Source organism: Seriola lalandi, unplaced genomic scaffold (genome assembly GCF_002814215.2).
Source record: "Seriola lalandi dorsalis isolate HSWRI2012SDOR001 ecotype SW California unplaced genomic scaffold, Sedor1 jcf7180002054556, whole genome shotgun sequence".
In the NCBI taxonomy this organism is placed as follows: Eukaryota; Metazoa; Chordata; class Actinopteri; order Carangiformes; family Carangidae; genus Seriola; species Seriola lalandi.
In genome coordinates this window covers 477,912-494,368 of record NW_019525109.1, presented here as the reverse complement: position 1 = coordinate 494,368, position 16,457 = coordinate 477,912, and the positions used below count along the sequence as shown (strand labels likewise).

The 16,457-nt window shown below is 41.1% G+C and overlaps 1 protein-coding gene across 2 annotated transcripts in view; it reads right to left on the bottom strand.

Moving 5' to 3' along the window:
• Positions 1 to 16,457, bottom strand: part of slc8a1b (solute carrier family 8 member 1b) — a 140,747-nt gene continuing 124,290 nt past the window's right edge. For both annotated transcript variants that reach the window (XM_023415731.2, XM_087176460.1), the window contains exons 8-11: positions 13,151 to 13,336; positions 12,859 to 12,948; positions 7,822 to 7,925; positions 1 to 7,509 (exon numbers count right to left, since the gene is read on the bottom strand). In XM_023415731.2, the coding sequence (XP_023271499.1) occupies positions 7,237 to 7,509; positions 7,822 to 7,925; positions 12,859 to 12,948; positions 13,151 to 13,336 (653 nt within the window). In that variant the 3' untranslated portion in view covers positions 1 to 7,236. The remainder of the gene's footprint in view (positions 7,510 to 7,821; positions 7,926 to 12,858; positions 12,949 to 13,150; positions 13,337 to 16,457) is intronic.

Genomic DNA, 16,457 nt, shown 5'->3' with positions numbered 1-16,457 from the left:
TCTCTGAAACAGGGTATCCCAAACTTTATTTTATTGGTTTTTATCAGAAGTACCATGTACCATGGAGAGCAGTCACAGTTAGTGGCAACACACATACAACTTTCCTCCTATCAGTTGGTGTTCAACAAAAATCAATAAAAAAACTGAAGAAAATTAACATACTCACGCGCACACAGAGGACAGTGGCAAAAAAAACAAAAAATTATCTTCATTATTACCAACATTATAACTGTTGTGGTTATTGTTCCATTTTAAAAAACACACCAAATCATATTGAAAAAACATGAAATTCCCAACTACACCCTGTGAGAGCGAAGAGAAGGACAGAGAAATAAAGAAAGAAAGAAAGAAGGAGAGGAGGGATGGATGGATAGAGGGAGAGAGTGTGGAGGTGGTAAAAGATGTGCCGGAGCAGAGGAAGGATTAAGATGAAAAGAAAGGGATTTAGTAAGAAAAATGACAGACGGTTCTGAATCAGACAGATGGTGACTCAAGTACAGACAAATGATCCTTTGAGAGAGTCAGACAGATGGTGACACGGGCAGTTATATTTAAACTAGAGATGGATATGCGTGTACGAGGACGGGTAGAAAAACAGTTGAATACAAAGCAGGTGTGGAGATACTGTTGAGTCAGTGGGGTAAGCAGCCAGACGCACGTCAAGACAGACAGAACGGGGAAAATGTGACGGGTCCGAGTCAGAATAGAACAGCGAAGAGATTGACAAAAAGCCCGTCTGAAACACCCCATCAATAGAAATATAAAAGAGCATAGGGAGAGAGATGGAAGGAAGAAAAGAGACAGGTAAAATAAACCGATGATTGAGAAGAAAGAGCGAGGCAGAGAGATAGAGAAACAAGCTTCAAGCAAAGTACAACTTCTCCAAAAAGGCAATATATGTCATTCTTGAGTGTAGTGAGTGTTTTGTTTCCTTTAAATAAATATGTAGAATTAATTCTCTATGGTTAGTGTGATGGCCATACAGTCCACCTCACTTATAACACTGTACAGTATATACACAATATTATTATTATTTCTTTAATGACAAAATAACCTTTAGATGTACATACAGTATTCCTCGCCCTCTGTCAGAGAATACAGCCACGGTATTAGAAGTAGCAAGCAGTGTCTTTTTTTTTTTTTGTACAAATAACCCATGCAACTCCCGTATAGATTATTTATTTAAGATACATAACTCCTTTAAGATCTCATCTCTCATTCAATAACAGCAGATATTGCCTTTTTAACAACAAAAAAAACCCAAAACGTAATTAATTAATCAGTCATGTGCAAGTTACTCCAAAACAGAAGACGTCATTGTCGTCTTCGTTTAAATTAAAAACATACTGTTGTTAAGCTCTACATATATTTAAAAAAAAAAAAAGAAAAGAAAAAAGTAACTGGACAGAATAAAAGATGAACAGAAAACCTGAATCTGTACAACATTCAAACCATATTTTTTGTCAACACCAGGGGAATGGGATACGATTCTCTATAACTATATACAGACATGTTATCATTCATGCACAGTATCAACAAGTAGCACATTGACATTCCAAAATATGGAAAACATGGCATAGGGGAGACGGAGGGTAAAGAGGGGATCTGGGAAGAAAAGACAGAACAAAAAAAATAAACAATAAAAAATAAAAATATCACTGCCTGTTTTGGTTACTTTGGCAGCAGAGAGACCGAGAAAGAAAGACAGAGTTGGGGGAAGAGACACAGAGGGACGGATAGACATCATAACAATACACATGCTGGGCAGGAGAAGTCCGTTTCAGTCTCACTGACCCAGAAATCAATGTATGGCTGTAACTTCATGTTTTTTTTTCTTTAATATTCATCTTCTTCCTCCTTGTCTTCCTTCTCCTCCTTTCTCTCTTTAGCATCATCCTTTTACATTGTACTTGTTAACGTTACTTTAAGGGTGGAGAATAGCTCTGGTAGTGTTTTTTTCCTCAGTCTCAGTCACTCGGCTCGTACCAGCAGGGCTGTTTGTCCTTCCTTGCATTTGTTTGTTTGTTTGTCTGTCTGTCTGTTTGGTGTTGCATTCGTTTATTCCTCGGTCTGTCCGACAGACAGTTCAGTTATGAAGTGGCACGAGGCAACGGAAACGCATCATCAATCATTACGTTAGAAGCAACGTTGTTAATGGTACACAACTGATTCAACACCGTTGTAGTTTTTTTTTTCCTTTTTTTCTTTTTTTTTTTTTACATCAGGTACAACATTATTATTGTGTACATCAGAGTCAAAAAAAACAAACAAAATCTCTGTTGTTGTTTACATCAGAAGCAACTTTGTTAACGAAACAACATAGTAGCCGTTTCACATAAGCGAAAAGAACCAGTGCAATGCTTTTCCTTCATTTCAAACCCTGCCTGCTTCTTCGAATCCCACCACAGAAGAATAAAAACAAAAACTACTGTCATCTACAGCTCGTTTTTCTACTCCTTGCTTGCTCTTAGTGTTATACTGTATGTACAGCGATGGCCTGGCTAACCTTTGACCTGTCAAACCAAGGCAGGAAGCTAAATTCAAGTGCATTTGTGGTTCTTTGCCTGGATGAGTCGCTGTTGAAGAGAACCTGGTTGGGTACTTACAATCCTTACGATCGTGGCTACAGTCACAGCTAACCTTTTGTTAGCCGTGTTTAGCTTCCCACCTTGGTCTAAACCCTGTTGGGCTTTGAGCAGCTGTCGTTAATCTGCCATTAGCTTCACGTCAGTCTTTTAAGTCAAGGTAGATACACAGAGAGAGGCGGTGCATCGAAGCTGGTGTAGCAAAAGAACTAACTTCCCATAAATGAAAAATGTTAGCCTCTGGAAAATTTGTGCAGCAAGCTAACTTAATGCAAACAACTACATTACTGCAAGCTTTTAATCTAGTTCACTCTGACAAATTAGGCAGATTTTAAGTAAATCCAACTTGATTTATCTATATCAAAGATAACTTATACCCTGTTGGAGTTACTCAAAAAGTGATGCAAACAGCTTCTACAATGTTACTTCTTTTTTTTTTTTTGCGCAAGCTAGCATAACTTTTTTTTTTTTTTTTACAGTGTATAAACCTTCAGCTCCATGCCAGTGAAGAGACAAATGCATACAAATTTAAATAGAAAGATTCTGGTTAGAGTTAAAACAACATCAAGGTGTCTTTTGTCTCTTTTCAGAGTGGAAATGAAATATGAATAATATTTGGTGTTTTAAGAAAGATCCATTGGTTATAAAACCCTTTACAGGTTGGACTGCAAATATTTAAGTTTCTGTTAGAAAGATTTCCCTTTGGCAAAACAGGGGTAAACTGCCACTCCAAGGCCTTCACATGAGAACAGCTACTCTAATGGAGAGCCGGACATTGTGCAGAGTTTGGCAAATGCGAGTAATCTGACGCCTCATATTATCATTTATTTTATGGACAAGGGATTTAATTTTAGAGTTTATACAGAGTTGTTCCAAAAATGTTCCAACGTTGGTGCAGTTTGGTCACATTTCAGTAAGCAAGCCATGTTGCTGGTTGTCACCCGCTGAAACTTTATCAGCCATAATGGGGCGGTTTTCTACTTCAAGCGCGTCATTTGATGAGTTTGAATTTTACATAGTTATCTTCAAGATACTCTGGACTTGCCAAACTCATCCAATCCAGGGCTCTGCTCAGCTCTACTCTCTCACAGGGGTTGAAAGCTGTCTGTGACAAGATTGTTGCCAAGTTTTAAATGGATTACGTCTAAACCCAGACTACGTACTTTACAGATGACATTTAAAATACTACTTATTATATTATACATCAAGTAAAAAAACACAACATCAGCAGGAAAATTCTGGCCAATTCCGATGCATACAGTATAGTGCCATTTAACAAACTACGGACTTTTATGCCTACGTATACAGTAAGTTTTGTTGTATGTTGTGGTTTTGGCTGAATGAGTAAAATAGTTAACAGTCTGAAGTGTAAACCTCTCTGACAGTCAAGATAAGCTTGAAGATATATACTCTACGCATGTGTCAGGACAGGCTCTTGGGACACTTTAACGTTGTTCATTTTTCAGGATATATTTTTTTGTCTGTTGATGACTGAATCATGAAAAAAGATTCCCAGCAGTTAGTGTCTGATAGTGTCAGTTTGTCAGTCTGCTGTGTGTTATTGCAGTTTAATGTAATCTGAAAGTTGCGTATTCTAGTGTTGGTCGTGTTAATGCTTCCGAAAGCAGGTATTGGTAGGCTACATGTTTGCTAGCTAGCCTAGTACTTGACAAGGGTTTTCAGTGATGCTTTGCTTTTGCTTGAGTTCTTTAGTAGCTAGTGTCCCGAAAACAGCACATCTAGTATTTTCAAAAAACATTTTTTGGGTGGGAACAAATCCAGCCAGACCTTTATCCTATCATTTGCATAAACCTTTCGTAACATTCAAGCTCAAAATTCATTTAGAAGAGGGCGAACAACACCTCAAACAGTAAAATGACTCTACAGAGGATTTATTTGTAGAACCCGTGTGGGCCTGTATCATAAACTGAGTTTCACTTTGGGCTGAACCCCGGCTTTCTGCTATCACAAAGATGATTAACTTTTCACCAGAGCAGCTCACCATGGCTGCGCAGCTAATTAGCATCAGCTCACTGGGCTCATAGATGATGCTAATTAGCTCACTGAAATAATGAGCTGATAATAGGCTCATTCTTTCTACAGACTCCCAACATGGACAAAATTACCCTACCATAAAAAGGCAAGTGATGTTGCAAATTTGCAATGAACTTGCTCATAGCTGGATAAGAAGAGGCTCAGAGAAGCCAGATGACCCAGAGAGCCCAACTTACAGTGGTTGAGCTCACTTGGCAAGACAGGTCCGAGAGGTGTAGTTTCTGGGGGTGGGTGTTTTCCGACATACAGCCAATTGAATAGCTTGTATAAAGGATTTCAGGTTGAAAATTGTCTCCAAACCTCTGTGAGCTTGATAAACAGAGTCTGGCTGGCACAGATTAGATGTACCCTATACTAGATGTCCCCACAGAGCTTCTGTAGTACAACGGTATTTGCCCCTATCTGTTAGTAAAACTACTTCCCCACCAACAACAAACGCTTTTAAACCGTTCCTTCGTCAGATGGCTGTCACGATAAGAGTGAAAACTGGCTGCTGAAGTAAAAGTCGGGTTCCAAGGCCGGCGTGAAGCAGTGAATCGTGCAGATTACGAGTCTTTACTCAAGAGAAAACACATGCCCTTGAATAAAGGCATAATATGAAGTCAGATGTTCATTGCTTCCTTTGGGCTAAGGCCTTCATGATCCACATGACTGAAGGCTTGCATGTTTAAGCATAGCGATGAGTGGAGGTGGCCTGGGAAAAGAACCATAGCGTATATGATTTAATTTGGAATAAGGCTGACTGCAATTCAAAAGCAGTCTTTGTAACCAACTGGGAGAAACTCCGACCAACAAAGGTTGAAGCCTTGTTTGCTTTTCCAATATTTGGGTAACTCTATTATATGAACCTGTTTTAACTTTTATTTCACGTAGTCTTGTTTTTGTTTTTTTTTCTTTTAAAGCCACACTGAAGCAAAGTCCTAACAACTAAGCAGGTGAAGTATGAGGAAATCCCTGTTAAATAGCCCCCTAAGGACCAATCTATGTGAAGAATCATAAATCAAGGGTCAGGGTTAGGGATTAGTGGTTGTTTCTTACAAAGCCCTTGAGGATTTTGATTGGTCCACTGACCAGCCAGAAGGGGTGGTGATGGTGGGGGGGAAGGGGTTGCTTAAGACACACAGGGATAATGGCCGAAGCTGTCGAGTGAACCAACTGGTAAAGCGGCATCATCAAAGTGAGACAAACGATGAGAGAGAGAGGCAGTTGACAGACATGAGGTTTCACTGAGGGCGGTACCTACGGTTTTTTCAAAGTCTATTGCAATGCTATGATTGACACATGGCGATGGCAATCTCATCGGTGGAAAACCAGGTAACAGAATTCCACGGTTAAAAAAAAGAAAACACAAACACACGTAAGAGTTACCTAGAAAGTTATGCAATGATAATAGTTCTCTCTAACAGTTTTAAACGGTAGAGCGGCCATGTTGTCCTCTCAGACGCGGCCTTATTAAAGGTAAAAGCACACTAACCCCTTTTCTCGATTCAAATTAAACCTTAAAATCATTTACATCTACAGTATAAAGCAACAGAAAGAGGGCCTGTTCAGGAGCGCATGGCGTAACCAAGACATTCAGAAGGAAAATAGTGGAGCTGTAATGTACGTTCAGCTCTTTGTATTTACATTTCTAACCTCAGTTCAAAACCGTTCACTTCAATCGATCGCTGCCCTCCCACAAAAGAGTCTTACTCAGCATTTCTACAGGCCGGGAGAGCGAGGGTCGAAAAGACCTCGAAATACGAAAGCGTATCCCGTCTCACGCAGAGACGGCAAAACGAGAGGCGTCTTTTTCTTTTTTGTTTTTCACAGTACTTGACCATCTTCCCACAACACACAAGCACAGAAACACACAGTCACACACCAGCACTCGCACAGTTTGTTGTCATTAAACAGTTGTGGCAATATGTCCGGCTTCTTCTGATTGTGTTTTCAGTATCGTCTGGTCATGCATGTACATACTGATACAGTTACTGTCTCCTTCTGTCTAACGTGAGCCTGTTACTGTCGCTGGACGCGGGTGTAGCGCTGCTCCAACTGGAAGGGGATTAATGGGAGATGCTGTTTCTATTAGCAGCTGTGAACGGTGTGTGTGTCTGGTTTAATATCTTGCTTCTCATGTTGACTTGTGTATGGTTGAACAAACTGGGAAACTGTGTGTGTTTATTTCTGTGTTTGCGACTTTGGGGATTAGATTTATGTATTTAAAACAGGGGAGGGTTTAAGACAGCTTGATTGGTTTGGATTTATAGGTCGAGAAAAAAAAAATTAATTCCATAGTTTATTCGTTTGTCCACCATTTTTCCATCTTCTGAGCCATTTCTCTAGCTCCTGTGATTCTCCTGTTTGCTGTCGTCCTTCCGTGTATTCGTACTTCTTCCTGTTCTGTTTTAAGATGCTTTAACGCGTCCTCCATTTCTTCATCTGTACATCCATCCATTCATCCGTCAATCAATCTATTGCGTAAAGGGAGGGAGTGATAGATCAATGAGAGAGCCTTAACTTCCAAATCCATCCATTCACCCACCTCCCCCTTGGTTTTCTTCCTCCATGTTCTCCTTCTGTCCCACCCTTCCCTTCGTTACCTCCTGTCACCTTAGAAGCCCTGGATGTGGCAGTAGGCCTCCAGTGAGGAGAAGAGGATGTAGAGGAGCCACAGGCTGACAAACAGCATGGTGGTCAGGACCTTCGCAGTCCGGGGCCCGCCCAGTTCTCCGCCGATCTCTGGCCGCCGTCGGTACATCAGCACGGCGACGCAGACGAAGGCAAAGATGGTGAAGAGGGTGACGGAGAAGGCCAGCGTGCCAGGGTCCACCCTGAACTCATCCCCCCTGCTCTGGTGGTAGATGGCAGCGATGGACCACGCCACCTGTCAATCATCATCACAGTCAAATTGAATAACATGACATGTAGTGACTGTTTACAACAGCTGAGACCACACCAGAAAAACATGGACGTCATTGTAAGAGACAGATGGCTGCGCTTCTTCAATCCCACATATCTTTGTAATAATATCTCAAAGCAGCAGCATCACGCAGCATTAAAGACACCACTCATACAGTAACATATCCATTTCTACAAATACATGATAGTAATTACTGCCATGGCAGCATGACAAGCAGCGCTGCATTTACATTAGCAATGAACCAGTCAATCACTCTCTAGATGAGCTGGTACTCACCCCGATGCCCAGGAAAACGTTGACAGCGTTCGAGCCTGTCACATTACCAATGGAGGCGTCGGCATACTGATCCTGGATGGCAGCTACCTTACTGGCAAAGGTATCTGAATGGAGAGAGGAGGGAGAGAGATCAGATCATTTTTATTATTATTATTATTAACTGTGTTGCTGTCTAATAGTATTAGTTATAGATCATTCTATTCAAGAATCTAACAGAGGTACACCAGGGATATGTGATTGTTTGAGTGATTTTTAAAAAGGTTTTCAACATAAAAATGAAACAGGGTGTGAGTATTACTGTGTCTCACACTTCTGTTTTGGGGAAAGTAATCCGTCTCCATATTGTCTTCATACATGGTTTTGAAACAGTTTTCTTGCTGTAAATGTCCACCAGGAGAATTATGGGAAATAATCTGAGAGGAATCTAGTCTTCCAAATAGACCCTGCAAAATCTACAGATTTATTCTTGTGTGTTAACTCACAACAGTCATTTGTGAGTTACACAAGACCACAGTGACAGGGAAGGACGCTCTTGATAGATGCACAACACTTATAATTATTAATACAGAACACCGTGCAAATCCAGTTTTCCACATTTAGACAGGAAACCTTAAATTAGAAACCACAATCTTTAATCCTGTTACAGTGTTCCGTCGCTGGCAGCCAACACGGGCCAGATTTGGACCAAGATCAATAAATTACAAGGCTGAATCTTACTTTGCAGGGGCAAACAAATCTTGGCCTGACAACTAATCAGTGCTACGATGCTTAGTCCCAAAAATTTCCCCCTCCCGTTTCATGTCTGCCAAACAATGGCAGCTCCAAAGGGATAGCTTTCCTTGCCGTACTAAAAGCAGCTTTGAACTCTCGGCCAAATCTCAACAATAGGCTCTTTCCTTGAGAGCACAAAGAGTGAGCAAATCGTCAAATGGTCAGTTAGTCGTATGCTCTCTCACTAATTTACTGGCCGTATTCTCTTCCTTAGTGATTCATGTCCTCTTGCTTTTATGTGGCAGAGACGGCAAGAGGAAATAAAAAACTGAGGAAGTGAATGAGAAAAGAGGAGGAAGGGGTTTTTCTGTGGCAGCCAAATTGGTGATGGAAAATAGGGACAATGGGACGACCGGAAGAGGACTGAGGAGGGGAGAGAGGAGGGTGGACGAGGCAACGGGCCAAGGAAAGATAAATCTCCCCATACACCTTAAAGCTTCAAGGAGAGGCCTGCTGGGCTTCACTGAATGCACGTGTGTGTAACGAGGCTCTATTTATGTGGTGCTTGTCTGCCTGTGTGTGTGTGTGTGTGTTTCTGTGTACAGTGCATACATGAACACTGTGTCTGTGTGTTAGTGTACAATGCCACCTGGGTCCAATCTGATGCCATGCCTCCACCAGCTGGCAAAGGCATGTGTGTACATCAATTGATCTTTGAGTGTTTGTGTGGCTGATTGAGTGGGTGAGTGCGTGGTTGCTCGCATGTTTGGTAGCAGCATGTGTGTATTCCTTTGTGTGTGTGTGTGTGTGTGTGTGTGTGTGTGTGTGCGTACACATGTGAGAAACAGGTTCCACTCTGCAGCTCCTTCTGTGAGAGTGTGCCTCCCTGGAGAGGTTTCTGCCCTTTCTTTTTCCTTTCTGTCAATCAAACAGTCTTTTCCGTCTCATCCTTCCTCTCTCTCCTGCATGCTCTCCCTCTACCTCTCCTTCAAGCTCCCTTCTTCCCGTCGCCTCTTGAAATGGAAGGACTCGTTGCGGAGCACTCATGTGCTCACGGCAATCTGGCAATCCTTCTGCATCTAGACATTTTTTACTTGGTGAGGAACATTTGGTCAGAGGGGAAATTATAAGCAGACAGTGGCGCGAGTCAATAGGTCACAAAAATAGTTACGCTTTATCATCTTGGGACATTTTAAAAAATAAATCTAACAGCAGGACTTTTCAAAGAGTTGGACGACTGACGTGGTTCTTCCTGATCATTTGAGATGGTGAAAAGAAATGAATGTGAATCAATAAAACCAGAAATCAGGCGGTTGGCCAATATTATAATTCTGAACCAAATATATATATATTTTTTTTGTTAGTTGTGTTTTTTTGCCCGAGTCATAAAATGTGTCCTTATCACCGAAAAAGATTTCCACAGATAATCCTCCTGTTCATCTCTACCATCGCCTCCCAATTATCTGTGGATCAGCCGAACGATTTGTGGCAGGATGTTTGCGGACTCAAACGAGTTCAATTTTTGTCTTCTTAAGACTTTAATGTCTCCTAATGACCTTAATATCCTGGACATTTAGAGGCAATTTTGTCACAACACAATTTAAAAAGGTCAAATATGCTCTCATATACATGATATCCTAATTATAAAACATTGTAGTAATAAATGGTCTGTAGATGCCTTACAGTACACAGTGCTATTACCTTCCTTATATAGCTGTGTCACTGTTCATTCATGCGTTCATTCATTCTCTGCCTGTCTTTGCCATTTTACTAACTCTCTTGTCATTTCAGACCCTGCCACTCCCCCGTGCCCTGCAGTAACCCCGGCACTAATCAGTTCCTTGTATATATACTGGCCCCATTCCCACCCATTCTCTGCAAGAGTATCTACCGTGCCTTCCATGCTGTAGCTATCCATCCCTGCTTATCTAACCTGTGTTTGACACCTGGGTTTTGCCTGGTTTTCCGGCCCCCCGTGCCCTCACTCTGTCCCTGACTGCTTCTGTCTGTTTTTGTACAGGTGAACTATTTTGAACTTTTGTCTGTGTATCTGAGTCGTGCATTTGAGACCTCCCAGTCCTGAGTCACGACAAGCTGCTTATGTCAACAGAGTCCCATGGTGCCGTTCTCAGTTTAAATGTCATTCTTGACTTTGTAAGGCCGACATGAAATGATACACACCACACTTTAAATATACATTCGAGTCATACAACTGAGGTGAATCTTAAAGAAACAACACATTTCAGTTCCTTGTGGCTCTGATTCAATTTACAGCTCCACTGTTTTCTTTCCATCTCCGTGCACGTGCACGTGTGTGTGTGTGTGTGTGTGTGTGTGTGTGTGCATGTGTTAGGCTGGCTAACTGTGATAAACGAGGTTAATCATCATGGAACCACAACACAGGATGGGTTTTATTAACTCTAATAGCCACGGATCTGGAGGTCTGTTTCTTTGTGTGAGTGTGTGGGCCACAGGAGGTTCTGTTAATAAGGCTGAGAACCTCTGAAAGGCTGAATCACTTTGTTTCCATTCTGCAAGTCTACACATTGTGTACATCTGTGTGTGTGTATTTCTGTGTTTCAAACAGCTGTGTGTGTATGCATTTGTCCATAAATTCAACTGTTACTGAGCATGTATTTCTGTTTGTTTGTGTGTCCAAATATTACATGGTTATTATGTGTGCATATACTGTAGGTTTGTATGCATGCATGTGTGTGTGTGTGTAAAATAGTATGTAATACATCACTTTGATCCCTTAGGTCCCTAAATGGGAGGACAGAGACCACTTGAGCCTGACATGACAAATAGCCCTATGCTAATAACACATGGTGGCCCCAGTACAGTACAGGTGTGTGCGTATGTCTGTGTCCACAAGTGTGTGTGACACCTATTTCAAGCTTTAATGTGTTGCAAGTATATGAGTGTGTGGGACTGTTTGTTCAATTAATTCAAGTTGCAGCTGTTTACATGTCTGCATGTTGTACATCCAGCATTCAATCATGTGCTGAATGTCTGCATGTGTTGTCTTCTGTGTGTGTGTGTGTGTGTGTGTGTGTGTGTGTGTGTGTGTGTGTGTGTGTGTGTGCGTGCGTGCAGAGGCAGGAGACTGGGGCCAAGGTTAAAACGTATTTAGCTGGCTGTTGCAGTCATCGGTCGTTCTTCACATTTAGAGGATGATCCATGCTGCTGTCTGCAGACCGCAGAGCTCCGTCTAACAGGCTCCCACATATAAAACCCACTGGAGGGAGCGGAAACCACTGGGTCAGTCACAGCGAAACCTCCCTCAGCATGAGTCCGTGCGCACTCCTTTAATCTTTGCTCATTTTTTTTCTATGGATGTTCACTGTAAATAAAATGAACCAAATCTAAATTCATTTGCAGGGTTGTCCTCAATTAAAGAAGGTCTCATATAATTTGTTTTAATTATTCAATTATTTCAATCAATTTAGAGTAAATCTCTTCCATCTAGTTTTATACTTTGCCTGCAGCTCTAGTGCTTATTACAGCAAGTTTGTGAAAATTATCATGATGCCAGAAATGTGACAATCATTTCCTAGTAATGAACAGTGACTAATGGCCCATTCCCCATAATTAAATAAACATAAAAATCTAAAAATCTCTTACTTTGCCAAAACCCAAATGAATGGATTAGTTGACTAATTGAAGAAGTGGGGGCAGATCTCGTAATTCATCATAAACCACAGTCAAAACAATTAAATCGTTTTTCTCTGTAGGGCAACACATCATCACATGTGAGATGCAGCTTTGTGAAAGTTTGTATTGTATCTAAACAGATACTCGGACACTTGCAGGTCAGCACACTGCAGCCCCTTGTCTTCTTTCCATTTTCTATCATAGCTACCGTTCATTTATTTGACCTGATTGTTGTAGCAACAAGCATCTACTTTTATGAGGCTTTTAGAAACCATAGTCAGTGCAGGGATATACTCTGTGAAGTTGTCTCTTTTATTCTGCACTGGAGACGCTGAGGAAAGAAATGAGGGGAATAAAGCTCCTGGTAATAAAAACTGAAGCAGCAAATAGAAAATGTCAAAGCATTGGCCCTGAAGGTGATCATTGATGAACGCAAATCTATTCCTACAGTGAAGACTTCTGGGTATTTTATGCTCATAAAGGTCTTATGAAGCTAAATGGCACAAGTGGAGGGAGAAAGGTCTTTGATTAAAGCTGGCGGAAAGTCCAATAGCAGGATAATTAAAATGGCGGAAGTGTTGGATCAATATCGGCTCACAATACATACAGTCAACATACGGTGAACATACATTGTATGCGCTCACGCACACACACACACACACACACACTTACCTGGTACAGAGGTTCCCAATGCAACAAATACTACTGCTGTGACTGAGTCTTTCAATCCCACTGTGCAGCCGAAATGAGAGGCAAGATCCCCTGTAAAAATAAGAGAGGAAAATGAATGCTAAAAAAAAAACCTCAATATCTTTTTACATATTGATGTCTTTGATTTGTAAAAGAAGAATCCTGTCATTGAAAATGTTCTTTAAAAAAGTTTTGGAATTCTTAAAATGTTTTTCTTAAATTCAATATGACTTAAGTTCAAATTTCAAACAGTTCTTTTCGGTTTTCATCTCACCAATGACGGCGGTGAGCAGCCCGATCATGCAGATGGAGACGACGAAACAGGCCCAGCCGTTCCAATAGTCTGTGGGCGGGACGAAGGCGAACAGAACCTTCCAGAAGACGGTGAGGAAGTGCATGACGTAGTCGAAACACGACGGCAACTTCTCCTCCCCGCACTCCTCGTCGTCGTCATCCTCGCCTGGGGGGAGAAAGCGTTCAGAGAAATTTAAAGTTAAAGATCCAGATTTGACTGACTGTAACCTCTAAAGTTCCTAATTCCCACCTTGTGTCATTTTCCCTCTTGTCCTGATGTCCCATCAAGGAAATACTGTCACAAAGAGGGAATTTCATACTAAAAACACTGACTTTGGAAGATCCCCTCATGATTTGTCTAATTCAGACTACTGAAGCCTCATATTAGCTGTAGCTGACCTTTAAAATGCATTTTCACACAGAGCGAGGACTGTGGACTTTGTTCTGCATCACTTACATTGAAACAGTGAACCTATCCTTTGACCGAGCAACAGGTGCTGTATGTTAACGAGGACATTAATTCCAAAGGGAAGCTATCTAATCTAATCACACTTCTTGAGCCTGAGACGAGCTGGAGACCGACCACGGATACATCATGAGGAAAATCATGGTGCGTCCCTGTGAAACGAATGACATTCCCATCGGTGCTAATTAAATATTAGCATGCTAACATACTGAAGTGATACAGCGAACATGTCAAACATTGCACCTGTGCTGAACATTAGTTAGCAATGCCATTGTGTACATGTTATCAAGCTAAAAGTCATGTTGTGACTGGAATCTGGACAAAGTTATTCAATGTTTAATATACCTTTTTTTTTTTTTTTACCATCAGTTTAAACTGTCTTTTACAAACTAGGTTAGAATAAGAGCGGTATCATATTGTAATGAAGACTCACACAGGCGAAGCAGGTGGTAATTACATCAAACAAATTGTTAAATGGAAATAAAAACGGTACTTTTAGACTAAAAGCTGACACATTTTGGCTTAAGCATGACTTTGCCAAAATAAGCTTCAAACTGCTGTGAGATAAGAGCTAATGTTCTCTGTCCATTACCTGAAGAGCAAAGGATTAAATGTCTCTGACTTTCACTCCAGCAGCGGGGTCAGAAGTTTAAGTCTAGTGACAGACGTGCACAGTGCAATCCATTATCATTACAGAGATTAAAAAAAAGACTCAATTCAACATCGCCTCTGATCCACGGTCTGGCAGGTGTGTGTGTGTGTGTGTGTGTGTGTGTACATGTGTGTGTGTGTGATCTCAGTATCAAAGTCTAATCACTGCTTCAGGATATGGACTACAGCCAACCACATACTGTTTGGGTTTGTTGTGCATGTGCATGGTTATGTGTGTGTGTGTGTGTGTGTACATGCATGTGTGTTTAATACCCTATGTCTGTTGAACAGAGGGAAATAGTTGAAACAGGAAATTCAAATGACTTTTTTAAAAGCGACACACACACACACACACACACACACACACACACACACACACACACACACACACACACACACACACACCATTATCAGCCTATGCAGCCCTCTCTGTAGTTGGCTGTTGTTCTGCTCCATTTATAAACGACTAAAATGAATGAATAAAAGAGACTACCTGCTGCTTCAATGAAACACGCTGACTTGGTAAATCCCATCGAAAACCATGATCTCTAATTGGTTTCACCCGAATCATTCAGTCACTGCATACTATTAACCTTTTAAGAGCTGCTGTATCCAAATGCTCAAACACACACAAACAAAAAGCGTGTGCATCCTAAACTGAGTGCGGAGAGCCTCCTTTTACCTCAGGAACTGTTTATCCTGCTGAGGTGTTGTTTATGTCTTCGTCTTTTTTTAAAGACAATTTTCTTGCAAAATAATTCTTAATACATTCATGAAAAACACTGGAGTTTGAATGTCCAAAGACAAGTTTTATATCGTATTATTCCCGGTCCCAGTAAAGAAACAGGCAGCCATCTTTATCAATTGGATGTAGATCCTAAGGAAAATCTGGCCTTCGTTTTTTTTTCATTTAGAGGAAGGAAAATGTGGGAATCAGAAGCTTAGAAAAGCCAAACTGAGACACACTCTCTCACATGCACCCTTCAATTTCAGTGATGGATAAATTACTTTCTTTTGAAATATGTCATTTGGGACTGAATGCATGAATGCATCAGCCTTGGCAAAAACTGTCATAACAGATAATAAAGCAGTAAAACATGTGCAAAAAAAAAAAAAAGCAGCTCCACACTCCAGTTGTCCTTAACTTGATGATCCCAAGACGAGACAGGCAGCTGCAGCTCTGGCCCTCTGCTGTAAGCACACGAGACAGCCTGATATTTAAGTCATTAAACACGTCAAGTCATGAACCAGATCCACACTGTGTTGTGTTATTACCAGGCATTAGTATGGGCTAACACAAAGATTAATGTACTCTATCTAATAGGGCCAATACTTTACTCAGAGGTCATGCACCTTGTTTAATGTAATTAAAAATAAATGTTCTCAGAGTGAGTACTACAAATCAAACCATCAACTGTAAATGAACAGTGGAAGGTCAGTGCAGGGTGCAAAGGCCTCTTAAGCTATTACGATTGGACACACACACACACACACACACACACACACACACACACACACACACGGTAATGAATTATAAAAAAAGACTCTACCTGAGTAATGTCACTTTTTACTTTCAGCTGCTCTCCTTCCCGCCCACACAGTCTGTCATGACTGAATGGAGCCATTTCTCTCTCTCTTTCACACTAATGTTTATATGAGATCTTTCGTCACAGTCTTGGTCTCTTCCTTTTTCATTTTCTGTCCCTGTATGTGTAGGCGTTAATCACGTAGCCCCCCCCCCCCAAGCACACATGGGAGAAACCACAGTCTGGGGTAACCACACTGGGAAAATGGTAACGTAGTCCAGTGAGGATTTACAGTATAGAGGATTGGACAGTGTCTAAAAGCGTTTAAAGTGTTTAAAGTGCCTTAATTTGTTGTTGTCTGTAATTGTTTAATTATCTTTTAACTTTTCATCCTTGCTCACATTTTGCTGACGTAGCCTTTATATAACTGAACGTTCTCTGTGACTTTCTCGCTTCATCCCTCTTAATCTTCCTCATCCCCCTACAACCTTCTGTCACGCTCTAAATGCCATTGTTAGTGTCTTTGCTCCATTTTGTGTTTGTGTGCGTGATATTCTTTGTTATTTATTTGGCGCTTCATTAGCTTCCAGAGCTGCTGCTGGTCTCTTGAATAAAAACAAAACAGCAGTTTGAAAAATGAGGCC